Raw genomic sequence first — 26454 nt, forward strand, 5'->3', positions numbered from 1 at the left:
CGCACAACTGAGAAGGGGAGGCAGCTTCTTTGAGACTGCTGTTTGATCACCAGTTCTCTGATTCTGCCTCCAAAGCTCTTTTGCCCCCTTTACCTCCAGTCTCGGGCCTCTAATGGCTACTCTGTGCCACCTCCTCTCCCACTGCTGGGAGAGCCACCCTCCAAAAGGTGGGCTTGGTACGTCACCACTGCCCAGCTTTGGTCCAAAGTAGGATGAGGTTGATGGTGACTGTGGTGACTAACTGCTACTGAATAATTACTACACAGCGCTCCCAGGTGCTGGGTTAGTTTCCTGTGGCTGCTGTATGTTCCCACAGACTGGCGGATTCAAACAACAAAAATGTATTTGCTCACAGTTCTGAAGGTCAAGAGTCTGAAATCAAGGTCTGGACAAGCCTGCACTCCCTCTACAGGCCCTACAGGAGAAGCAATTCTTGCCTCTTCCAGCTTCAGGTGGCCATCGGCGCTGCTAATGATGGGTGGCTGCTGCCATCATGCCAGCTGCAGCCAGGAAGCACAGCTGGGGCTGCACCCTCCATGGAGTCAGTGGGAGCCCTGCCCTTTGCAAGTTGGGATGGGAGCTCCCTGTGCCACTACAGCTGCCCAAACCGCAGCTGCAGACCCAGGCCTCCTGCTCTATTGAGCAGGCAGGAGCCCTGCCCTCCTGGAATAGACTACAGCCACCCAAACTGCGGCAGTGGGTCTGAGCCTCCCTGTGCCTCTGAGCCTCCCTGTGGAACCCACAGCTGCAGACCTGGGCCTCCCACTCCATGAAGCAGGCAGGAGCTGGGGACAAGAGGGAGCCCTACCTCTTCCGAGTTGGTGGGGCTGGAGCTCCCTGGTGCCCCTGTGGCTACCCTCCCAGGCACAGGACCTGGGCATCTCTGCAGCCTGCACCCTTGGATGCCCCAAGAAGGACATCCCTCACCCATCTATCCCTGCAGGCTTAGGGGTGTCTGCTTCACTGGCTTCAATCTCAGAGCGAGATTGAGGTCAAGCACCATGGCTATGAATGGCAGCAGGAGGCAGACAGAGTCCTGGGTGGAAGGGGGTGGGGTCCCCAGTAAGGCCCCACCCTCAGACCAGGAAGGGCCTGAAGCCTGGGGACCAGGCTGCCAGTTGGGAACCAGGAACCAGAGCAGGGCCTCATGATGCCTCCTCTGGCCTGCCTATGGCTGCCCATGGACCAATTGGCATTCACTTCCCTTCCTGTGGAGTCCATAAAAGCCCTGGGCTCAGCCAGAACAGGGCAGGGGTCCACCAGAGGACAAAGAGGGCAGGGAGAGACAAGAGAAACACCAGCTGAAGAGGAGTATGCTCTCTGCTGATAGCTGGAGATGATGGGGTAACTAGCCACAGAGAGGAAGGAGTACCCTCTCCACTGAGAGCTGCAGAGACGACCTACTGACAGAGAGGAGTTACCCTCTCTGCTGAAAGCTTCAGAGATCTGCAGAGACCTCTGAATTACCTGCCTATGGAGAGACCTCTGACTGACTTGCCTATGGAGAGGAGCGAACCTGTCCAGGGCCTCCTCTCTGCTGAGAGCTGAGCACTCGACGACCGGACAACGTGCCTACAGAGAGGAGCTGCCCACTCCTCTGAGCTGTTCTAACACTAACACTCTTCTTCACTCTTCACTTGTCTGTGTACCTCAATGCAGGACAAGAACTCTGGCAAAGACTGGCAAAAGAATTGCAGCCACAGAGGTGTCCAGCCAGAAAAATGAACACCCCAGAGACATCCTGTAACACTAGCTTACGGTCTCATTACTCCAGGTCTCTGCCTGTGTCTTCTGAGGACACTTGTCATTGCATTTAGGGTCCACGAGGATAATCCAGGATGATGTCCTGATCTCGAGATCTTTCATTGTATGAGCAAAGACTCCTTTTCCCAATAAGGTCAGATTCACAGGTTTTGGGGATGAGGACATGGATCTATCTTTGTGTAGTGCCACCATGCAGCATACTACGAACAACTTATATTTATCAATACCTCAAATCCTCAAAACAAAAATGAGGGAGTAAAACAATATATATGAAAACATTTTGTAAAGCATAATGGAATATACATGTTAGTTACTATTTTACAATATTTTCAAAGCTTTATATTTTCCTAATAGTAAACATACTCATCCAGTGGGTTGCCAAGGTTAGCAGAATGAGGCTTTAGGATGCTTTGCTGACCTGTCATCAGCCATCTTTCCCTTTGCTTCATTCACTTGGGGCCATTTGTTGTATCTCGTCTCAGACTCTCATACCTCCTGCTACTTCCTCTATAAATTGCTTTACTTCATATCCCGTGTTCACCCCTCAAACATCTACTAAGTTAAATCCCAGCTCAGATGCCACCTATGCTATGATGACCCCTGGGCCTGCCCCTGCTTCCCCATCTTCTCATCCAAGCAAAAAAGAATTGCACCTTCTTCACGGTCCCTGTGACCCATAGGACATCAGCGCTACATTAATGTTGTGTTCGAAGGATACATACCTCATCTCCTGTCTTGTGAGTTCTCCAAGACCAGGTGAAGACTCTAAGTCCCAGTGCCAGCACAGGGACGTCCGCGGGACGGCTTGGGGATTGGTTTGCAGGAGGAACAGAAAATAAGAGAAGAAAGGAACAGGAAGACAGAATCACAGGAAAGATGGATATGAGCTACAGAAAAAGACACTGAGACACCAAGAAGAAAGTAGTGACATGCATAGAATAGATTTTCAGAATATTGTGATTACAGATTTCTCAATGAACATTTGTGTTAATGAAGATTAATTCCAATAGCATACTGTATTTTCAGAAGCTTTGTCAATGGAGGTAAAAAGCATGGAAATACCGCCCTGGCAAAAAGGGTTGTAGTATGGGAAATCATGAAGATGGAATTAAAGGAAGATCAAGTGTGTATCCGAGCAGGTTAGGATTAGGGAGTGGAGGGAGTTGCTGATCTGTACAAAGGTAACACAGGAAGTGAGAGGCTCACATGGCCTTGGTTCCTGGAAGCAGCGAGGCGTGCTGCTCTTATCCATCAGACTCCTGAGACTGGCACCAAGCAACTGGTGACCCCGGTTGCCAGTCTATCTTCAGAAGGGATAGGACCCTAGACAGGAACACAGAGAGGCGTGTCATGCTTGCCCATTGGGAGGTTGATTGGGAGATGCTGCCTGGAGTGCTGTTCGTTCTGCCAGGCTTTTTGAGGCATAGCTGAGCCTAATAGAAATGTGATCTGAACGGTTAGAGTTGTTTACCTTAGAGAAAAAGAGGGAGAAGTCATATGTGGTTTTGTGCAGAATAGCCTTCCTGATCCTTCCAAAAGTCCAGTGCAGGAGTTCGAACCAGGTTAGAGAAGGCTTCGTTTACAAGTGGCATGCCTCACCGTTTCTTCCCTTTTACTTGTCTGCACTTGCAATTCTTTTAATAAAGAACATTTCCCGGTCAACATGGTGAAACTCCGTCTCTACTAAAAATATAAAAAATTAGCTGGGCATGGTGGCGCGTGCCTGTAATCCCAGCTACTCGGGAGGCTGAGGCAGGAGAATTGCCTGACCCCAGGAGGCGGAGGTTGCAGTGAGCCGAGATCGCACCATTGCACTCCAGCCTGGGTAACAAGAGTGAAACTCCATCTCAAAAAAATAAAAATAAAGATAAATTTTATAATTTTGCTATTGGGATATCGTGCTTTCAAGCATAAAGTAATTCCCCCTAAAGCAGGAATATTGGAGAATGATATCATTTATTATAGAGCAGGATTAGAAACACAGGTACAGACTGGAGTGTTCCAGTCTCGGCCTTGGAACTTCTGCTCCAAGTCTACTTTCTCCTTCATTGATCTCCCTACTCTCATAGCTTTAAATAGCATCTACATCACAGAATTTTGCACAACCATTGCAAGACATGAATTAAAACTATGCCAGATGAGTTGGAGGTGTTTTCCGTCAGATCAGACACTGTTAGTGACAGATATAAGACAAAGACACTTTGTGTCAGATGCGCTCACTTTTATGAAACAAAAGATTGAGAACCGAAACCCAATATGCCTATGTATAAATCTGCATGTGATTACCTCCACATGTATGCAAAGAAACAGGCACAATTTTTAACATGTGCTGCCTGGAGGAAGGGATAGGAAGGAGCATGGCAATGGTAGGGAAAGGAAAAAGTAAGGAGGTGTCCATTATAAAACCTGACGTGTCTGATGTAATCTCCTGTGTGAAAAATCATTCCATGTGTCTACAGGTACATCTAATATGATGCATATAAAGTTGGTGACTAAAACATCATAGTGAGTCTCTTAAGGTGATAGAATTTCAAATGAACTACTTTCCTTTTTATATTTTAATGTCTGTCTTTAATTCTTTAAAATAGCATGCATGAATGCTCAGGACAAACAGTAGAACTATTTTATTTTGCGGTGAAGCACACGTAAGTCGAGCTTATTCCTGTTAGAGGCTGTATGTTGATCTTTATTCCTTAGACTCTAAAGGTAAATTATTATCCAGAATGTTTTTTTTTTCTCTTGCAAAGTTATCTTAATCATTAAAACAATGTTTCATCAAAATATTCTGGTTTACCACATTTAAAAATGCTTTATTTTACTTTTAGCAGGTGACCCCAACTGGGATTCCTATGCTACCACTGTGAGGACTGCATTCACACCTAAGACAGGAGTGGTGCCTGCTTTAATTCGGTAGATCCTTATTTGAGTTGGATTGATTTACGTGTTTTAATTTGTTGACTTGTCTTTTATGACTTGGAATCTAAACACATAGACAATAGAGAAGCCTCATAGAAATGCCCTTGGATAGGGGTTACTGTGTACACAGCTCTCCTCCAAGTATGAGTGATACCTCCACCCTCAAACGATGTCCAAACTTCCTATAGGAAAACCAAGAAAACGGCCACTGATTTTTCATAAAGTTACTGTGTATTGTGGTTTACAGCAGACCCCAATATACAGGTTAATAAGATTGTGCTACCTAGGCCGGGCGCGGTGGCTCACGCCTGTAATCCTAGCACTTTGGGAGGCCAAGGTGGGTGGTCACTTGAGGCCAGGAGCTCGAGACCAGCTTGGCCAACATGGTGAAACCCCATCTCTATTTAAAAAAAAAAAAAAAAAAATTGTGCTACCTAAACATTCATGTGACTTGAATCCTTTCCCTGATGTATAGTAGGCAGGCAATGGAAACTGAGTGAATAGATAAATGAATGAATAAATACTTTTTATCACAGCATCACCAAGACTAGTCATGGAAGCTGGAGGAAGGCCACTGTCCCCCTATTCTTACCTCCACTCCTCCAGATACTGCAATACTGGCTTCAGCTTCTCCATTTCATCCTGAGCTGAGGGTATTGGGAGTTTCTAAACATGAGCTGCCTTTCTAAACTTTGAAACTCATCAGTTGGTGAGTGAGAGTGGCATTAGGGGAGCCCCATCATCTTTCACTGTGTTGCTAGTAGGTATGAAATCAGCATGGAGAGCCTTCAATTATCATGTTCATTCTGTGAATTGTTTCCAATAAGAATCTTTTTACTTGAAGCCTGGCCAACATGGTGAAACCCTGTCTCTACCTCAAATACAAAAGTTAGCCAGGAGTGGCAGTGGGAGCCTGTAATCCCATCTACTCAGGAGGCTGAGGCAGCAGAATTGCTTAAACCTGGGAGGTGGAGGTTGCAGTGAGCCAAAGTCATGCCACTGCACTCCAGCCTGGGCGACAGAATGAGGTTCTTTTCACCTTAATAGTTCAAGTTATTGAGAAGTGGAATGGAGTATTGGTAAGACCATGGCTGTGGTGTTAGAGGAAATGGCTTCTAGCCACAGCCCCTTACTGTATCATCTCTGCTACCTTAGGCAAGTAACAAGCCATCTGGGGCTCATTTTTGTCATTGGTGAAATGGGGACGATGATACCTGCCTAAAGAGGCTGTTCTGAGGACACAAACCACTAGGACAGTGACTAACACAAAGAAATTAGTCGTTTTCATTTATTTTTTCCACCATAGTATATGATAGATCTACAAAAAGTACAAAGCTGGGGGGTCCAGAAGGCGAGGTCATGAGTTCAAGGCTAACCTGAGCAACCTTATAAGCTCAAACTGATTGGCAAAAAAAAAAAAAAAGTACAAGGCTACAAGATTCCAGATTTCTGAGTTACTAGCTATCCCAGAGAGTCCAGTAACTGGGAGGTCTTATCATCTGATTAATGAATGTACAAGGTATATGACTGTAACAGTTGCCTGAAGAAGAAACATTGGAGATGAAAGCCAAAAACAAATAGGTAACTTAGGGAGTCTAGGTCAGTGGTGTTTGAATTCACATATTTATAAAGTTCTCATAGAAGTTTTCAGTATAAAAATTTTAACTTTTTTATTTCAATAGCTTTGGGGGCGCACACGGTTTTTGGTGACATGGATGAATTGTATAACGGTGAAGTCTGAGATTTTAGGGTACCCATCACCCAAGTAGTGTACATTGTATTTCATATGTAGTTTTATATTCCTCATCCCCTTCCACCGCCCTCCCCACTTCTCAGTCTCCATCGTCCATTATGTCACCCTGTATGCCTTTGGGTACCCATAGCTTAGCTCCCGCTTACAAGTGAGAACATATAGTATTTGGTTTTCCATTCCTGAGTTACTTCACTTAGAATAATGGCCTCCAGCTCCATCCAAATTCCTGCAGAAGACATTATTTTATTCTTTATCACGGCTGTGTAGTATCCCATGGTGTATACATGCCACATTTTTTTAATCCACTCACTCACCAATGGGCACTTAGGTTGGTTCGACATCTTTAAAATTGTGAATTTTGCTATGATAAGCATACATGTACAGTTGTCTTTTTAATAAAATGACTTATTTTCCTTTGGGTAGATACCCAGTAGCGGGATTGCTGGATCAAATGGTAGATCTACGTTTAGTTCTTTAAGAAATCTTCATACTGTTTTCCGTAGAGTTTGTGCTAATTAACGTTCCCACTATCAAGGTGTAAGTGTCCCCTTTCACCACATCGATGCCAGCATCTATTGTGTTTTGACATTTTAATAATTATGCTTGATAATTCTTTCTGCAGGAGTAGAGTGGTATTTCATTGCAGTTTTCATTTGTATTTCCTGGATGATTAGCGATGTTGAGCATTTTTGTCATGTTTCTTGGCCATTTCTATACCTTCTTTTGAGACGTGTCTGTTCATGTAATTTCCCCACATTTTGATGGGTTTTTTTTTCTTGGTGATTTCTTTGAGATCCCTGTAGATTTTGGATGTTAGTCCTTTGTTAGATGCATAGTTTGCAAATATTTTTCTCCCATTCTGTGGGTTGTCTGTTTACTCTGATTATTCCTTCTGCTGTACAGAAGCATTTTAGTTAAATTAGGTCCCATTTTATTTATTTATTTTGTTTCATTTGCTTTTGGGGTCTTAGTCATGGATTATTTGCCTGAGCCAATGTCCAGAAGAGTTTTTCCTCGGTTACCTTCTAGAATTTTCATGGTTTCAGGTTTTTAAGTGTTGGATCCATCTTGAGTTGATTTTTGTGAGAGATGCTAGCCAATTTTCCCAGCACCATTTATTAAATATGATGTCCTTTCCCAAATTTATGTTTTTGTGTGTTTTGTCAAAGATCATTCGTTCGTAAGTATTTGACTTTATTTATGGGTTTTCTATTCTGTTCCATTGGTCAGTTGGTCAATGTGGTTTTTTGTTTGTTTTGTTTTGTTTTTTACCAGTACCATGCTCTTTTGATAACTACAGCCTTGTAGAGTAATTTGAAGTTCAGTAATGTGATACATTCTGGTTTATTCTTTTTACTTAGGATTGCTTTGGCTATTTGGGTTCTTTTTGGTTCCATGTGGATTTTAGGATTTTTTTTTCTAATTCTGTGAAAAATGATGTTGGTATTTTGATAAGAATTGCATTGACTCTGTAGATTGCTTTGGGCAGTATAGTTATTTTCAAGATATTGATTCTTGCAATCCATGAAATGCATTCGTGGGATGTGTTTTCATTTGCTTGTATCACCTCTGATTTCTTTCAGTAGTGTTTTGTAGTTCCCTTGCAGAGATCTTTCACCTCCTTGGTTAGGCATATTCCTAGGTATTTTGTTCTGTTTTTTGCAGCCGTTGTACAGGGATTGAGTTATCGATTTGATTCTCAGCTTGGTCATTGTCGCATACAGCAGTGCTACTGATTTACCTACATTGATTTTGTAACTTGAGACTTTACTGAATTAATTTATCCAAACTCTAGGTATATGATCATATCATCAGCAGACAGCAATAATTTGACTTTCTCTTTTTGAACATGAATATGCTTTATATCTTTCTCTTGCTTGATTGGTCTGATTAGGACTTTCAGTACTATGTTGAATAGAAATGGTGAAAGTGGGCATCCTTTCCTTGTTGCAGGCCTCAGAGGAAATGCTTTCAACTTCCTACATTTGGTAAAACAAAAGCTGTGGTTTTGTCATAGATGGCTGTTACTATTTTGAGGTATACTACTTTGATGCCTAGTTTGTTGAGGGTTTTTATCATAAAAGCATGCTGGGTTATACTGAATGCTTTTTTTTAACATCTATTGAAATGATCATATGATTTTTGGTTTTTGATTCTGTTTATATGATATATCGCCTTTATTGACTTGCATATATTAAAGCATGCCCGCATCACTGGGATGAAACCAATTTGATTATTGTATATTATTTTTGATGTTGCTATTGACTTCCTACTATTGATATTAGTTAGTATTTTGTTGAGGATTTTTGCATCATGATATTGGTCTATAGTCTTCTACAGACCAATATTTCTGATTTTGGTATCAGAGTGATACTGGCTTCATAAAATGAGTCGGAGAGGATTCCCTCTTTCTCAATCTTTTGGAATAGTTTCAGTAGAATTGGCACCAATTTTTCTTAGAATGTCTGGTAGAATTCAGCTGTGAATCCATCTGGCCCTGGGCTTTTTTTGAAGTCAACCATTTTTTTCTTACTGATTCAATCTCACTGTGTGTTATTGGCCTGTCCAAGGTTTCTATTTCTTCCTGATTTAATCTAGGAGGCTTGTATGTGTTCAAGAATTTATTCATTTTCTCTGGATTTTCTAATTTGAGTGCACTGAGGTGCTCATAGTAGTCTTGAATGATCTTTCACAATTCTGTGGTGTCAGTTGAAATGTCTCCAGCTCCATTTCTAATTGAGTTTATTTGAATATTCTCTCTTCTTTTCTTGGTTAATCTAGCTTATGGTCTATCAATTTTACCTTTTCAAACAACCAGCTTTTTGTTTCGTTGGTATTTTACTTACTTTTTGTTACTGTTGTTGCTTCAATTTTATTTTGTTCTGCTCTGATCTTATTTCTTGTCTTGTACTAGCTTTGGGTTTAGTTTTTGTTGTTGTTGTTGTTGTTGTTTGTTTGTTTCTATAGTTCCCTGAAGTATGAAATTAGGTTGTCAATTGGTGATCTTCCAGACTTTTTGCTGTAGGCATTTAGTGCGGTTAACTTTCCTCTTAGCACTGCTTTTACTGTATCCCAGAAGTTTTGATAACTTGTGTCAGTCACTATTATCATTTATTTCAAAGAATTTTTAAATTTCCATCTTGATTTTGTTGTTAAGCCAAATATCGTGCAGGACCAGATTGTTTAATTTCCATGTATTTGTATAGTTTTGAGGGTTCCTTTTGGAGTTGGTTTTTAGTTTTGCTCCTCCACTGTGATCTGAGAAGATACTTGACATGACTTGGATTGTTTAAAATTTATTGAGACTTGTTTTATGCCCTATTGTATGGTCTATATTGGAGACTGTTCCATGTGCTGATGAGAAAAATATATATTCTGCAATTCTTAAGTAGAATCTTTTGTAAACATTTGTTAGGTCCATTTTTTCTAGAGTGTAGTTTAAGCCCATTGTGTCTTTGCTGATTTTCTGTCTCTATGATCTGTCTAGTGCTGTCAATGGAGTGTTGGAATCCCCCACTATTACTGTGTCGCTGTCTATCTCATTTATTGGATCTAGTAGCAAACATTTTATGAATCTGGTAGCTCCGGTGTTAGAAGCCTACAATCATAGTATTATAATATCTTCTTGTTGGATTGATCCTTTCATCATTATGGAATGACCTTCTTTGTCTGTTTTTACTATTGTTGCTTTAAAGTCTGTTTTATCTGATATAAGAATAGCTACTCCCACTTGCTTTTGGTTTCCATTTGCATGGAATATCTTTTTCCACCACTTTTCCATGGTTTTATGTGAATCCTTATGTTTTAGGTGAGTCTCTAGAACACAGCAGATATTTTGTGGTTTGTGATTTTTTTTTTTTAAATCCATTCTGCCAATCTATCTTTTAAGTGGAGTATTTAGGCCATTTATGTTCAACGCTCATATTGAGATGTGAGGTACTGTTCCAGTCCTCATGTTAATTTTCACCTAGATACTTTGTTTTCTTCATTGTGCTATTGTTTTATAGGCCCTTTCAAAAGGTTCTACTCTGGTGCATATTGACCTTTTGTTTCAGAATTTAGAACTCCTTGTAGCATTTCTTGTAGGGCTGGCCTGGTACTGACAAATACCCTCAGCATTTGTTTGTCTGAAAATGACTTTATTTCTCCTTCATTTATAAAACTTAGTTTTTCTGGATAAAAAAATTCTTAACTGACAGTCAGTTACTCTTTTTAAGGAGGCTAAAGATAGGACCCTAATCCCTTCTGGTTTGTAAGATTTCTGCAGAAAAGTCTGCTGTTAGTCTGATAGGGTTTTGTTGTTATTGTTGTTGTTTTTTAATAGTTTACCTGATATTTTTGTCTCAGTGCTCTCAGAATTATTTCCTTCACATTGACTTTAGATAGCCTGATGACTATAGGTGTTGGTGAAGTCTTTTTTGTGATGATTCTCCCAGGAGTTCTTTGAGCTTCTTGTATTTGGATATCTAAATCTCTAGCAAGCCCAGGGAAGTTTTCCTCAATTATTCCCTCAAATGATTCTTCCAGACTTTTCATTTACTCTTCTCCCTCAGAACACCAGTTATTCTTAGATTTGGCCATTCTACATAATTCCATGTTTCTTGGAGATTTTGCTCATTTCTTTTTCTTTTTGTCTAGATTAATTCAAAAGCCTTGTCTTGTAGCTCTAAATTTTTTTCTTCTACTTGTTCTAGTCTGTTAGAACTTTCCACTGCATTTTGTCGTTCCCTAAATGTGACTTTCATTTCCAGCAGTTCTGATTTTTTTAATATATTTCTTTAAAAAAATTTTTATTCATATCCTGAGTTTTTAAATTTCCTTATGTTGGTTTTCCCCTTCCTCTGGTATCTCCTTGAGTAGCTTAATAATAAAAATTTTGAATTCTTTATCTGCTACTTCAAAGATTTCATTTGAGTTTAGATCCATTGCTGAAGAGCTGGTGTGATCTTTTGGGGATGTTACAGAACTTTGTTTTGTCATATTGCCAGGATTATTTTTCTGGTTCTTTCTCATTTGGTTGGACTATTTATTCTAATTATTCTTGAATTTATTTTTGGTTTGATTTTTTTTTTTAATTTCTTTTTTCTCCCTTAAGGATGTGACTTTAATGTTTACAGTTTTTACAGCCTAACGTGGCTCTTGGTGCCTTCAAAGGTGAAGACTCTGTATAAGTTCCTTGGTTATAGAGAGTCTTGGTATGATGGCTTTGCCAAATGACAACATAAGTTTAAATAGCTGCAAAAGATGAAACTTCCTCCCCATCCTACATATTGACGTTTTAAAATAAAATTTTCAATAAAACCAGTGAATACTGGGAATGCTTTAGCAAATTGATGCCTGCCATGATCTTTAAATAAATATGCAAATCAGCTCTTCTTTGATAATTTATTTCATTTCTTTTTCTTTTTGAACTCTCATTTCCACTCCACTTCCTCCATAGACTTTTTCCCTGCTTTAATATATTTTATGTTTGAAAGCAGTTTATTGATCACTCTATTATACTTCTTTGCAATTATTTTAGTATATTAATTGAAATCAATTTTTAAACGTGTTATATGACCCTAAGTATTGAGTTATCACAATTACTTTAGGATACAATTGCTCAAAGCAATAAATACCTTATACATATTCATAATTAGGAAATACAAAAAGGAAATTTTTTGCAACTGCATCTTAATGAGATAAATGTGGCTGTTTTGTTTTCAATTAGTTCATATATCTTGTTTTGAGTGTTATTTTTAGACTGAAACTGTACTCGGCATCGATTTTTTTCTGTTTCTCTCTTTTTTCAATTTATAGATTCTAATGTTAAGAAACCTTGTTCATATATATATAGATATATATATATACACATTAGTCGATGCAAAAAAAGGAGTTTTAATATAGTATAGTGTTATATCCAAGTAACTTATACATTTAGCCACACATTTTATTGTATTATATCCAAAAATAATAGAATAAAATGTGTAGCTAAATGTATGTGTTGTTTGTGAAGAGTATAATAAAAGCATGATGTTTCTTAAATATATGCTAATGTGTATAGAATTCTGCTGCTTTCCTTTGGGAATAATTAAATAATAATCATGTATAAAAACAGAAACAATTTCATTAATTTCATCAGACAGCAAATCAAATATTTACTAGTATTCAATGAGAGAAAGTTACATATAGTGAAAATTGGTCTGGCAGGTTAGCTTATACTTTCATTTGTTGTTAAATATTTTACAACATAAAACAAAATGAAAATTGGCTGTATTCAAATACATATTTTGTAACATGATTGGGTTCCGAATAAAGTTTAAATACTTTATTGAGTAATTAATACAAAATCTGAAAAAAAAATACAAGATTCCTATTCATTAGTTTTATCCAGTGAATCTTTAACAATTCTGGGCTGCATGTGGTGGCTCATGCCTGTAATCCCAGCACTGTGGAAGGCTGCAGCAGGTTGATCACCTAAAGTCAGGAGTTCAAGAGCAGCCTGACCCCAATATGGTGAAACCCCATCTCTACTAGAAATACAAAAATTAGCCTGGTGTGGTGGCATGTGCCCATTGTCCCAGCTACTCGGGAGGCTCAGACAGGAGAACCGGGAAGTGGAGGTTGCTCCAGCCTGGGTGACAGAGGGAGAATCTGTCTCACAAAAAAAAAAAAAAAAAAAAAAAAAAAAAAATGGGGAAAGATTCTGGTTATTAAAGTAATCAGCATGACCAACCCCTGCTGCCTCACCACCTCAGAGTTGCTTTTCTTTTTTTCTTTTTCTTTTTTTTTTTTGAGACGGAGTTTCACTCTTGTTACCCAGGCTGGAGTGCAATGGCACGATCTTGGCTCACTGCAAACTCCGCATCTTGGGTTCAAGCAATTCTCCTGCCTCAGCCTCCCGAGTAGCTGAGACTACAGGTGCGCGCCACCATGCCCAGCTAATTTTTGTATTTTTAGCAGAGACGGGGTTTCACATTGTTAACCAGGATGGTCTTGATCTCTTGACCTCGTGATCCACCCACCTCAGCCTCCCAAAGTGCTGGGATTATAGGCGTGAACCACTGTGCCCGGCTGAAAATGGATTCTTTTACTGTTTTGGGGGCTAAGTGTGCTGACTCACAGCTGTAATCCCAGTCTGTAGCATGTGCCTGTAGTCCCAGCTATTTGGGAGGTTGAGGTGGGAGGAATGCTTGAGGCTGGAAGTTCAAGACCAGCCTGGGCAACATACTGAGACCCCATCTCAAAAAATAATAATAAAGAATAAGTCAGCTGGACATAGTGGTACATGCCTGCAAGTCCTAGCTACTTGGGATGCTGAGGTGGGAGGATAGATTGTGTCCAGCAGTTTGAAGCTGCAGTGAGCTATGATGGTACCATTGCACTCCAGCCCAGGCAACAGAGGCAACAGAGCAAGACTCTGTCTCAAAAAGAAAAAAAAAAAAAACCTATCTGAGCGGTGTCCCCTCCCTTTGGAAAATCTCCAGTTTATATCTGAATGACGACAGAACGATCATCTAGAAGTTTGTTTCCAAATTCCCAGAGATTTGTTTCTTACAGAGATAATCTCAATATACCCATCCTTCTTTTTTAAAAAAGTAAAAATTAAATATTTCAAACATACACAAAGGAACATACAACAAATCCCCCACTATGACCCAGTGACAGCGATCATCACTGGTTAGATACTGCTATCTGTACTCTCCACTATCCTTCCCACCGAAGCAAATCGCAGGCATTGTACCATTTCAGTCCTAAAGATTTTGTATGTATCTCTAAAAGATAAGGATGTTTTAAAAAATAATACTATTATCTCACCTTTAAGAAAACCAATTCCTTAATATCAAATAGCCAATCAGCAATCAAGTCTCTTCAATTGTCTCATAATTTTTTTTAAAAAGGCAGTGGTTTGAAATTGAATCCAAAAAAGGTCCACACATTTGGTTTGGTTATTTGTCTCTTACCTCATTTAATCTTAAAAAAAGGGGAAGAGAGAATTTTTTTTTTCTAACAAAATCTTTGTTGAAGAAACAGAATGATTGTTCTGGGATTTTTTTTTTTAATCTTCATATAGCCATTTAAATAATTTCTCTTTTCATGTATTTCCTATAATCAACAGTCTAAAGACTTCATCTGATTCAAGTTTTGCATTTTGGCAAAGATACTTAATAAGTGGCGATGCAGGCACTCACTCAGAAGCTCCCGGTATCTGGTGGTCCTCTTTTGGGGCTGTGAGTGGACACCTCTGGTCATTGCCTAGATTGGTAATTTCATTAGGGGTTTGAAACTAGTGATATTTTAATTCTTATATTTCTATCCTTGTGACTAAGGGAAATCAAATGGAAGATTTCTATATGAGAGAAGCTTTTCTTCCCCAACTATTTGGTTATACTGAAGTGCCATTTATACTGGAGAGTGCTCAGCTCTTTAAAAAAATTAATACATTTCAGATTGTTATGTTTTTACACTTTATTTTAGGCCTCTGTACTTTTGTTAAAAGCCATCCTAATATACAAGATTGTTTTCCTTCAAGGAAAACCTGAAATTAAATTATTTCTGGCATCAACTCTTCTGCCACTCAATCTTTTTAAAAATGTAAAAAGAAAATGATTTGACATGCGTACGTTCCTGAGATTTGGCATTTAACCTTCAACTCTAATTTCTGCTGGGTTTGTTTTGTAGCCAAAACGGTATCAGAAGATTAGGATATACATATTCACTTAGCGATCCTATTCTCAATCAGACACAATATAATGATGAGTACACTTGGAAATCATACTCTAAAGAAGATTTGATCAAAACTGAGACTTCAAGAGGAATCAAGAGCCAAAAAACTCATCTCAATGAAGTAAGATAATATCTACATATGTGTTGAATTTAATGCTGTATCAACAACCCATGAGAGTTTATGTCACAAAGATCTTTCAGCTTCTACAGTCACAGGATATGTGGTTCTTTTTAGACTATTTCCTATCTATCTTCTCACATTTATTTCTAATCACTTATGTTCTATCCCCTAGAGTTGTTTTTTTTTTTTAAAGACTTGTAAAAAATTGAAATGAGGCTGGGTGCAGTGGCTCACCCCTGTAATCTCAGCACTTTGGGAGACAGAGGTGGGTGGATCATCTGAGGTCGGGAGTTAGTGACCAGCCTGGACAACATGGTGAAACCCCATCTCTACTAAACATGCAAAAATTAGCCGGGTGTGGTGGCTACACACACAGGATTACACACCTATAATCCCAGCTACTCAGGAAGCTGAGGCAGGAGAATTGCTTGAGCCCGGGAGGTGGATGTTGCAGTGAGCTGAGATCATGCCTCTGCACTCCAGCTTGGACCACAGAGCAAGACTCTGTCTCAAAAAAAAAAAAAAAAAAAAAAAATCAGGTGAAATTTACATAATATAAAATTAATCTTTTAAAGTGAACAATTAAGTGGCGTTTAGTACATATATGCTGTTGTGCAGCCATCCCCTCTATTTTTGTTCCAAAACATTTTCATCATCCCAGTAGGAAACCTTCTACCCATTAGTGATTACTCCCCACCGTCTGTGTCTACCTCTGTGGACTACCTGTTGTGGATATTTTAAATGCGGAATCAACAACAGGTGACCCTTGGTGCCTGGCTTCTTTTCACTTAGCATAATGTTTTCAAGGTTCATCGTCTAAGAAATTATCTGACTAGAAAGATGACAGGAAAAGCACTATTATGAAGAGTACCCATGTAGCATCCATGTAGCAAATACCGGTACCTGCAATTCTTTGTCACAGTTGACTAGTGTTCTCTCCCATGGATAGACCACGGTTTGTCCAGGCATCCGTCAATGCATCTTTGGGTTGTTTCCACTTTTTGACTATTGTGAATTGTGCTGCTATGAACAGCCATGTACAAGTACTTGTGCTTAGCCTTGTGTTCTGTGTACTCTCAAACCTCCATTTTGTAAATCATTCTGTTGCCTCTACCTAGAATGCCCCTATCCTGTGCACTAAGGGAACCCCTGTATTTCTTCAAGGTTCAAATTAAAGAAAGCTACCTCTAAGTCCCTTCTCCCCTAGATGGAAATAACTCATTCTCCCTATGGGTTCTCTTGGCTTTCTATGCCCTTCTCCCATCACAAAAGGTAATGTTCGGTTGTAGTGAAGGGTTTCATTACCTGACTGCCACCTGGGATGGGGTCACTCGGGATGGAGCCACCTTGATGCATTCAATAGACGATAAGGTGGTAGAACGGACAGGATGTGATGACTAAAAGGATGTGAAGGATAAGGAAGAGGAAAGTAGAATGTTCAACTTCTGACTTGGACAGCCGGGTGTATGCAGATGTTGTTTACTGGGCTGAAACATGGGGGGACTAGGTTGGGTGGGGAGGGGCATTGGGGGAACAATGTAGTTTTAGTTGAAGACATGTTGGTTGGTTCCCAACAGGCAGTTGAACAGACAGGTCTGGAGCTCGTGGGGGAAAGATGAGCTGGACATATGGACTTGGGAGTCATTAGAATGTACACATATAGCCAATTCCATTTGGTTCCTTGTGACACCCATTCATTATAAACTGTTCAACCCTGAAATACAGATAGATAGATAGATAGATAGATAGATAGATAGATAGATAGATAGATTTATTCATACACACACACACACACATATATTATGTGTCTCCTGGAGATATACACATAAAACTCCTGTCTCTAAAAAATACATATATATATTATATATTTAATAAATCATTTATATATAACATATAAATATGTCTCTAACATGTATTATTAAATGTAATTATATGTATTAGAGACAAGATCTTGCTTTGTTGCACAGGGTGAAGTGCAGTGGCACAATCAGATTTCACTACAGCCTTGAACTCTTGAACTCAAGTGATCCTCCCACCTCAGCCTCCAGAGTAGCTGGAAGTACATGTGCATGCTCCCACACCCAGCTCATTTTTTATTTTTTGTAGAGGTGGGGCCTCAGTCTGTTTCCCAGGCTGGTCTCAAACTCCTGGGTTCAAGCAATCTTCCCACCTTGGCCTTCCAAAGCGCTGGGATTACAGCCACAAGACACTGTGCTTGGTCATCCTTAATATTTTTAAATTAATGTAAAAGAGTTGATTACGATACTATATTGTATGTATACAATATTATACTGTATGTGTACATCCACAAACACATGACCATATAATCTTCCCTTCCTCTAAGTGCTTGAGAAGGCTCTCAACCAATGAGAGCTAGTGTGGCCAACTGTCTTGTTCTCAGCCAATGACAGCTAGTGTGGCAGACTGTCCTGTGTGTTCTCAGCCAATGAGTGTTCACAAAGCAGACAGCAGCCTCAGTTAATCCAGGCATTGAGTATCAGCAGCTGCTAACATTACACAAGAAAAACAATCATATATTATCTGCTTCCTACAGAAACATCATTTATTCAGGGGTGTCTACTCTTTTGGCTTCTCTGGGCTAAATGGAAGAATAATAATTGGTTTGGGCCACACATAAAATACATTAACACTAATGATAGCTGATGAGTTTTAAAAAAAAGAAATTAGCAAAAAATAATCTGCTAGTGTTTTAAGAAAGTTTATGAATTTGTGTTGGGCCACATTCAAAGCCGTCCTGGCGGGGGCCTTGGGTTGGACAAGTTTGGCTTCTAGTTTAGTGAGTTTGAGCTTCTGGATCCACCCGCCAATTTGTAGGAAATACAGGGGACACAGGAACTTGTTAAACAATAAATGAGTATGCGATCAGCAAAATCCGGACTGTGGGGACCTCACCGCTGCACATCTAATGGCTTCTTCAGTAGATAAATTATACTTTTATCTATTGGTTTTTCCAGTTGATAAATTCTGAGGGAAAGAAGGGAATCAGGAGGGAACTTGAAAACTATAAGAGATTTAAAAGACACATTTGGGACAGTGAGTATACCTATTTTGAAGAATTTGGTGCAAAGGAGAATGGAGGAATAGCTTGGTAACTAGAAGGGAAAGTGGAGTGAAGAGAGTGTTTTCTCTTTTTTAAGATAGGAGAAATAAACGCATGCTTGGACATTGATAGCAATGACCCAGCAGAGAGGGAGAGATTCAGGTTGCAAGAGTGAAGCGAGGATTGTTGGACGATTTGTTGGAGTGGACTCAGTAGAGAGGGATCTAGGGCTGCAGGTGGGGCTGGGCCTTGGGAGGAGCACTTGCCGGCTCCCCTCCAGCACAGCAGGTGCCAGTTGCTGGGACATGGTTGCTGGGCTGTGGAGGTTCTTCTCTGGTGGCTTCAGTTTTCTCAGGGAAATGGGAAGCAAGATCATGGGAAAGAGGGATGTTGGCAAGAGAAGGTGGAGGTTTCAAGTTTTCTCATCCTAAAATCTCTCTGGAGAAGAGAAGAGAGGGCCTGTCCTTTGCTGTCCTTCAGGAAGTTGCTGAGGCCTCTGCATGTGAGCTGGTTTTCCTCAGGGGCTCCCAACGGGAAAGCAGCCACTGCCTGCACTCCTTGGGAATGTCTGGCCAGAACTAGCATTGACATGGGGTTTCTCTTCCCCTGGTCTTATCTGTAGGAGACTTCTGGTTGGAAGCACAACTTGTGGAAGTTTTCAATCTCATTCTCTCATTTTCAGTGTGAAAAGTCAAAGCAATGCATGGAACCTCTGTTTCGGCCAGGTCAGCGAATGGCTCCTGTTGACCTGCTCTCTGCATCCGTGCACCTGCGTGGCAGCTGGGTCTAAAGGATTCTGAAGAATATGTGCACACAGACACTCAGATTATTGATCCTCTTAGGTGAACCCATATGGATTTTCTTGAAAATTGTGTTTTCATTGATAGGACATTTTCCTGTGGACACTACCTCACTGTCAACAAGAGAGGACACTAAGGAACTGCCCCCCTTGGAAAATCCCTGCTTCAATGAAAGAAGTTAACCAGGCACTATCAAATCAGTTTATTTCCCTTACTAAGAGAGACTTTGTGGACAGAGAGAAAGGTAAACATGGTTTTTTGTGGGGTTTTTGTTTGTTTTTTTTCCCCGGGGTCATGTGGTAGGCACTGAAGCTGCAGTGGTCAGCAGCATGGGTCTGATCTTCTCCCTCAAGGAACTCAAAGTCTAGGCAACTTTGCAAGTAAAAACCATCAAGTATAAAAAGGTGCACCTTGTGGAAAATGCAGGTAGCTGCAGGCATACGGGAGGACATCCAGCCGAGTGTGGGGTGGGGATTAGGAAAGCCTTCGCTGCCTGGCCCAAAGGATGAAGAGGAATCAGGCAGACGGAGAGGTTGTAGAGAGTGCTGCTGCAGGATTGAAGGCCTGGAGGAACATTTTAGGAACTGGAAGAGCTTTGCCAAGAGTAAAGCAGTAAAGGGCAAAGGGAGAGTTAAGGGAGGAGACCAGCATGGCCAGAGAGCACCCAGTCTGGAAGGGCCCTGCAGGGCATACTAAAGAGTTTGAAGTTTATTCCAGAAGCAATTAAGAGGTTTTATTAAGGTAGTGACACAATTCCGATGTTGGCTTTTAGAAGCCTCACACTGGCTGCGGAGTGAAGAACGGAGGTGGCTCTTCAGGAGGAATCGGGGAGGAGGAGGCTGTCAGAGCAGCGCAGAGAGGAGTGAGGTGGCTGGACACAGGGCTGGGGCAGTGCAGGCAGAGGCAGGATCTGCAAGGTGGTGGCATGGGCACTTCAGTCAGCAAATGAGCCACTTCCAGGGCAGGGGCTGTGGCTCTTTGGCTCACATTGTGCCACCAGCTCCCATCCCAGTGCCTGGCTTATCACAGGTGATGAAAATAAAAATTGGTTGAACAAAAGAATGAATGATAGGGATGAGTGACTGACAGACGTCAGGGATAAGGGAGTAACGGGAGTCTGCTGCCTTCTTAGATAAGTAGAAATCATGAGAAGGTGAAGTGAGAGCCATTTTATTCTCTCACTTGTTAGAGGTGAGAAGTCCAGCATGCTGTTCGTCCTGCTTCCTGGAAGAGCACATGTGTCCTGGGATGGGAACTCTGCTGTGCAGATTCCCCTGTGAGAATCTAGATTCTCTCTTCTTCACTTGGCTCTGCCCTTAGGGCTCTGTGGCTGAGAATACCTTTGACTGGTCTTCTGTAGGGTAGGTGGAGATGACATCATAGCTCACATGTCTCAGGGCATCAAAAATGAATTCCATCTATACCAACACATTTTCCAGAAATGACATATTTGGTGATTGGATGCCATTTTGTTCTTTCTTATCACCGGGAAATTTACTTTATTGAGAATTCATGAAAATTGATTATATTCTTAAACTCAGGGAAGGAAACCTCTCTTTAAGTCACTGGGAAAACGACACACTCCGGTGCACAGCCCCAAGCCCTGTGACAAAATGGCAGTTGGAGTACTGGTGTTCTCCTGCCTTTGGTGAAAAAATAATGACACCCAACGACAGCTGAGGAAGGCTGGCTGACCTGTAGGCTCTGAACACAAGCCAGGGAGTGCAGAGGGCCCCTGTTCACCCAATAGGAGAATGACGCATCTCTCAAGGCCTGTGTGTCTCCACCTTCATTCTACATCCCCCTTCCTGCCCCAACAGAACCATCAATCCCTGTGAGCTGTGCATCTGTCTCCCCACCCCCTGAACGAGAACTTTACCTTTCCAGTTCTCTGGCTGTTCTCCAGCATCATCCCTCCATGTCTAAAGCATTAATCCCATCCCACCGGCATGCACCTTGACTCCAGTATATCCCATCCAGCATGTTCCAAATGAAAACAAAAACCGAGCTTCCCCTCAACCCCATCTCTTCTTTTAGCTCCTGTTTATTTCTCCGCTTCCCTTTACAAACAGCCAACATTTACTAAGCCCCTGGCTTTTCATACGTGAGCACATTTAACCTTCACAACCTTTGAAGTTATCACCTCCAATCAAAGAGGAGGATCTAAAACTCGGTGTGGTTGAGTACCAGGGAGCCACTTGGTATCCAAGTTTTCAGCCAAGCGTCTGTGTTCAGCCCTGAGCCTGTCTCCCTGTCTTCCACTGTACCTGTTACGCTTGAGCCTGCAGGTCTTCTGTACTGCGGGTTACACAGTTCCCTTCTTTGCTGATCCCCTCTCACATCATCCAGGCTTCAGCTGCCTCTACTTTGCTCATTCAGTTGCCACATCTACATTTGCTTCCCATTTTCTAAAAATGTGTTAACATTTCAAATCTGTGATCATTCTGATGGAGTTTGGGGACAGAGGATCCTAAATGCGTGGATACAATCCACTGAGTTTAATGGGAAGCATTGCTAATCCTCTGACTTTTCAACCCCTTCCAACCTTGTGTCTGCCCCCACCATTCACTGAACTGCTCCTTTCAAGGTCTGCAGTGACCTTCAATGGAGACTTTTCCATTTGCGTCTTACCCCACCTTTGAGCATCGTTAACTGTGGTTTCTGCTCTCTCTCAAACCCCTGTTCTCCTTGCACTTCTGCGTTGTCATACACTCCTGTTTTCCCCCTATTTCTTTGATCCTTCTCTTTGGTCATTTTTCTGTTTGGCTCTAACTATCAGCGTTTCTGATTCCTCTGTAGAACAACTATCCTGAGGACCTCCACATTTGTATCTCTCCTCAAACGTCTCTTGAGATCCTCCGTTTCCTGTATTGAGTGCTGAGTAAAAGCCGTGTGAGCATTCCAACTCATCTCCTTCCCCTGCAGCCGATCTTCCTGCATAATCCAGAGGTTCCCTCCAATTCTGTTGCCACATGGCAGCTAGAGGAGCCTTCGCAGTGAGCTTTTCCAGTTTTGTTCCCTCTAACCCACGGTCCATGAGACAGCCATAGTGAGTCTCCAGATGTGCAAACTGATGTCACTTTATGGCTTAAACCCCTTCAGTGAATTTTTGTTGTCCTCAGGATAAAAGCTAAATGCCTTACACAAGTCTTGCACAATCTGGTCCTGGGTGCCACGCCGCCTCCTCCCTTGTCAGCCCCCACCCTCATGGCCTTTCCAGCCATCCCGACTCACACCCTCCACATACCTCCACCCCTCATGGCCTCGTGCAGGCTGCACGCATTGCTTCCTCCCTGTGGAGCACGTCTCCCTTCCTTCTCTTGCCTGTGTCTATGCAGAATTTAAGTCCAGTTGTAGGCCTCGCCTCTCTCCTGGAAGCCTTCCCTGATCCCCCACCTTTGGGTTGCTGGCCTTCCCGTGTGTTTTAACAGCCCTGGTTCTTACTTCTTTTGTAAGACTAATGATATTGTAATAATCTAAGCTTCTGAAGCACAAGGGCCGTGCCTTAGCTTTTTATACTCATTGTGGAATTAAGGTAAACAACTGAGAAGCACTGAAAGGTGCTTCTTTGCACATTCAGGCTTAGAGAACGTGGGTCTGATGTATCAGAACAGCTGAAAAAGACTGTAGCACTAGTTCCCACTTGGCTACAGGTCATGTGCCGATGACTCTCATGGTTTTGAATGGTCCTTGCTGGAGATTTACTTTTGGATTGGGCATTTCTGCAGGTCCCGTAAATGGGCCAGTTTTTTTCTTTGGGCTAAACCACTCCAGTTTTACTCCAGTGGAAAAGAAACCCGGGGAGCTGAGCTCCTGGGGAATAGGACCACTGGAGAGGCGTCACTGGGTGAGGTCAGTTCTAACTCATGGTTATTATTTCTCTCCATGCTTCAGCACAACTATGGGGGTTTTAGGTGTTGCTTAGGTCCCTTTTTATCAGGAACCTCTCTTCCAAATAATGCGTGAAGCTCATTAACACATTTTATAAAGATAACAAAAGCATCCGTTTAAAAGAACTAAGCCCATGCTACGGAATGAGCAATATGTAATTTACTAGGAGTTACCTTAAGCATGGATTGGTCACACAGGCAGTCACGAGAGTGTAGTGCAGATATTAATTGCTAATCCATAGCAATTATGCTTCCAGGTTTTTTGATGTGTGCGTTTACTCATTAATTTAGTAAATATTTAATGAGTTCTAGTACTGTGAAAAGTGCTGAGGGTCAATGACGAGTGAGAATCTGTATTCTGAGTACCTCTTCCCAGGCGATCCTGATGGCTTATCTCCATGTGAGATCTACAGTTCCAACTGATATGGCTGCAGGACTCACCATATTCCCTGTTCGTCCTGTAGATATCTAAGTCTAGGTCCTTGTTTTTGCCTTTTCTGGGTCTTCGTCTCCAATGATTGCTGGTCCATCGTTGTTCATGTGGAACGGATGTCCCGGACCCTTCACAGCCTGGCTCCAGCTTGCCTCTCCTGTGGCACCCTCAGCTCCTCCGCCTTGCCCTGCATGCCCCAGCCTTCTGCGAGTCAGGCCATGTTTCACGAACACACTACACACTTTTCGTTTCCTTGTTGACCCATTGTCAAAGCTCCTTACTCTGACTGCCTTTTAGTCTTTGTCTTCCTCCTCTTCCTCCATCACAGCCCCTCATACTCTCTGGGCTCCTATAGAACCTTATTCGAAGCTTTGAGTCAGTAATTCTTAAGCACATGGGTGGTTTGTTTTCACAGCATAGCGGCCTGGGGCCTCACTTCTAGAGGTTCTCAGTGTCTGGGGTGATGGTAAGCAGATGTATTCTGAGAGACGCTTCCCAGGTGATTCTGATGTCTTATTTCCGTGTGAGATCCGCAGCTCCAAATGTGGATTGCAAGACTTACCACATTCCCTACCTGTTTGTTCTGTGGATATCTTTAGAATCACACTAATTGTCTTAAGACAGAACAATGACTTAATTATGTAAAACCTTGTCATATAGCACAGAACTGGTACAGGGACTGAAAGCATTTACTATTGAATGGTAGCTCTAGGGAAGAGATACAGGTAAAAGCATCAAGTATTTCAATGGAAATTTGTTTTTGTCTATAAAGCTCTTGGTAAATAATAAAAGCGAAGCGTCTCCGTCTGTTTTGTGCAGCTTTGACAGAATGTGTGAGACTGGGTCATCTGTGATGAAATACATTTATCTGATTCCTGGTTCTGGAGGCTGGGAAGCCGAGAGCATAGTACTGGCACCTTGCAAGAGTCTTCTTGTAGCATCATCCCATGGTGGAAAATGGAAGGACAAGAGCGTGAAAGTGAGAGAGAGAGAGAGGAAGCCAGACTCACCCTTTTATCAGGAGCCCACTCTTGAAATAACTAACCCACTCCCACAATAACAGCATTAATCCACTCATAAGGGCGGAGTGCCCATGACCCAAACACCTCCCAGTAGGCCCCACCTCCCAACATTGTTGCAATAGGGATTAAGTTTGCTTTTGCAGGGACACATTCGAATCATAGCACTAAGTTACAGATGGAAGTTACAGGGACAGTGCCAGATGGTTTTCCAAATATCTTAAGGGGTGCCCTGATTTTGAGCCCCACAAACTCCTCCCCTCTATAACCTGTCTTCTGTATCGGCAGTTTATGAGGTCATTACAAGGGCTACTGAATACCCATGTCCTCTCTTCCTGAGTTTTCTAAAGTAAGAGGCAACATGTACTAGAACCTTCTCCTCCTCTGCTGGTCTAAACAGAAATCATTTTTAAAAATTGATATAAAAATGCTCTCAGAGGCCAGTAGATGCAATTATATATCCTTTGATATAAAATCTATACCAGTAGGTACCACTATAAATGGTTTGATACGCAATGTGTATTAGGATTTATTTTGAAAATATCTATTGGAAAACTAATCTGGAAGATAATTGAGTTCAGTGTCGATTGTAATTTGCGCTGTTTGGACATTGCTCATGAAACCCATGTTTTTGACATCTTTGTCCTTCTGAATAAAGATGGTGTTATATGATATGCCTCTGAACTACGGCTTGTAGCAAGAATCAGGAACGAACTCATTCTAAGTGAGATGGATTGTGACTCTTGCCTCTGTAAATCTGATAATGTTTGCAACACTGGCTTCGGTGCTTCATAGATATTTAATGAATATGTTTTAGCAGAGATATTTCAAAGAAGTAATAGTGGTACTATCCACTAATGCCAGCAATGTTATCTAACCATCCATCAGTAAGGGATAAGTTTCCAGTGTTTTTTTTATTATTTTCTATTTTCTCCCAGGTAATGGGGATGATATACACCACCCCATCTAAGGCTACCAGATTAAGCAAATAAAACTATGGCACACCCAGTTAAATTTGAATAATGATATATAGTAGGTAGAAAGTATTTACACTAAAAAATCATTATTCATCTGAAATTCAAATTTCACTGGACATCTCATGTTTTATAAAATGGCAACCCTGGCCCTATCCAAAAATCTCTTTGATACCCCTCCTCTGCCCCAGGAACTAGACAGACCTAGTGGAGTGATCAGTGTCTTCTGTGCCCGCTGAGCAGACTCCTGACTTAAAAATATATTCACTAGAAACTACTTCTGATCATTTGAGCATATACTTCCTGTGACTGGTAAAGAAAATTATTTCTTCATCGAAGTGTTCATTCATTTGCGCGCATACCTCCTGTGACTGATAAAATTATTTCTTCATTGAGGCGTTCACACAGAGCACATTGACTGGACCTCTAAATACAGCAAGAGTGGGTTTTTAGTGTGATAAATTGGAAGCTCCTGCCAGAGGCAAGGTGGGATGTGGAGCTGCTTAGAAATGGCCCACAAGGAGTAAGTCTTGCCTTCCATTTCCACCCCACCCCAGCTCAGAAGATTAAGAAAAGTTCTCCCCTGTCTCTGGAATGGAAAAAGTTCCTTCCCCGACCTCCAGACACCGAATTCCGAAGGAATTACCAAATTCCAGCTAAAATTCCCGAGCTTCAGGATTTCAGTTTCAAATATGGATGCTACGCAAGCTTGCCCGTTGCTTCTCGGGGTGTAGGTGAGTACAGCTACAGCTTCTAAAACAGCCTCATAGATCCCAAACCCTGGCTCCAGGACTTCTCAATGCAGAGGGCACTGGTAGCCCATTTGGTAAAAGTCACGGAGAAAGCCGGGGATCCTGGCATAAAATCAGAACCTGGTCACTGCAGCTCCCAACCTGGAACCCAGAGAGCCAGCAGATTTCAGAAGACGACTGACCGCTTACGCCATGAAATGAGTGTGATCCCTGCTGGGAAGGGGCGGTGGTGAGGATTAGGGGCTACTTCCTCCTTATACAACCA

The 26454-nt window shown here is 41.6% G+C and overlaps 1 protein-coding gene across 4 annotated transcripts in view; it reads left to right on the forward strand.

Annotated features, from left to right (window-relative positions):
* The window catches only part of TEX26 (testis expressed 26), a 37971-nt gene that overhangs the window by 2029 nt on the left and 9488 nt on the right, over positions 1-26454 (forward strand). For 2 of the 4 annotated variants that reach the window (XR_004743751.3, XM_002806885.6), the window contains exons 2-5: positions 4590-4674; positions 15095-15260; positions 19209-19365; positions 25995-26171. Coding sequence is in view for 3 of the 4 variants with exons in the window: in XM_002806885.6 (XP_002806931.3) it covers positions 4590-4674; positions 15095-15260; positions 19209-19365; positions 25995-26171 (585 nt within the window). In the remaining variant the exon portion in view is untranslated. Of the gene's footprint in view, positions 1-4589; positions 4675-15094; positions 15261-19003; positions 19366-25994; positions 26172-26454 lie in introns of all 4 variants that reach the window. The other 2 variants (XM_078375242.1, XM_035302441.3) reach the window with 2 other exon arrangements.

Source organism: Callithrix jacchus, chromosome 5 (genome assembly GCF_049354715.1).
Source record: "Callithrix jacchus isolate 240 chromosome 5, calJac240_pri, whole genome shotgun sequence".
NCBI lineage: Eukaryota > Metazoa > Chordata > Mammalia > Primates > Cebidae > Callithrix > Callithrix jacchus.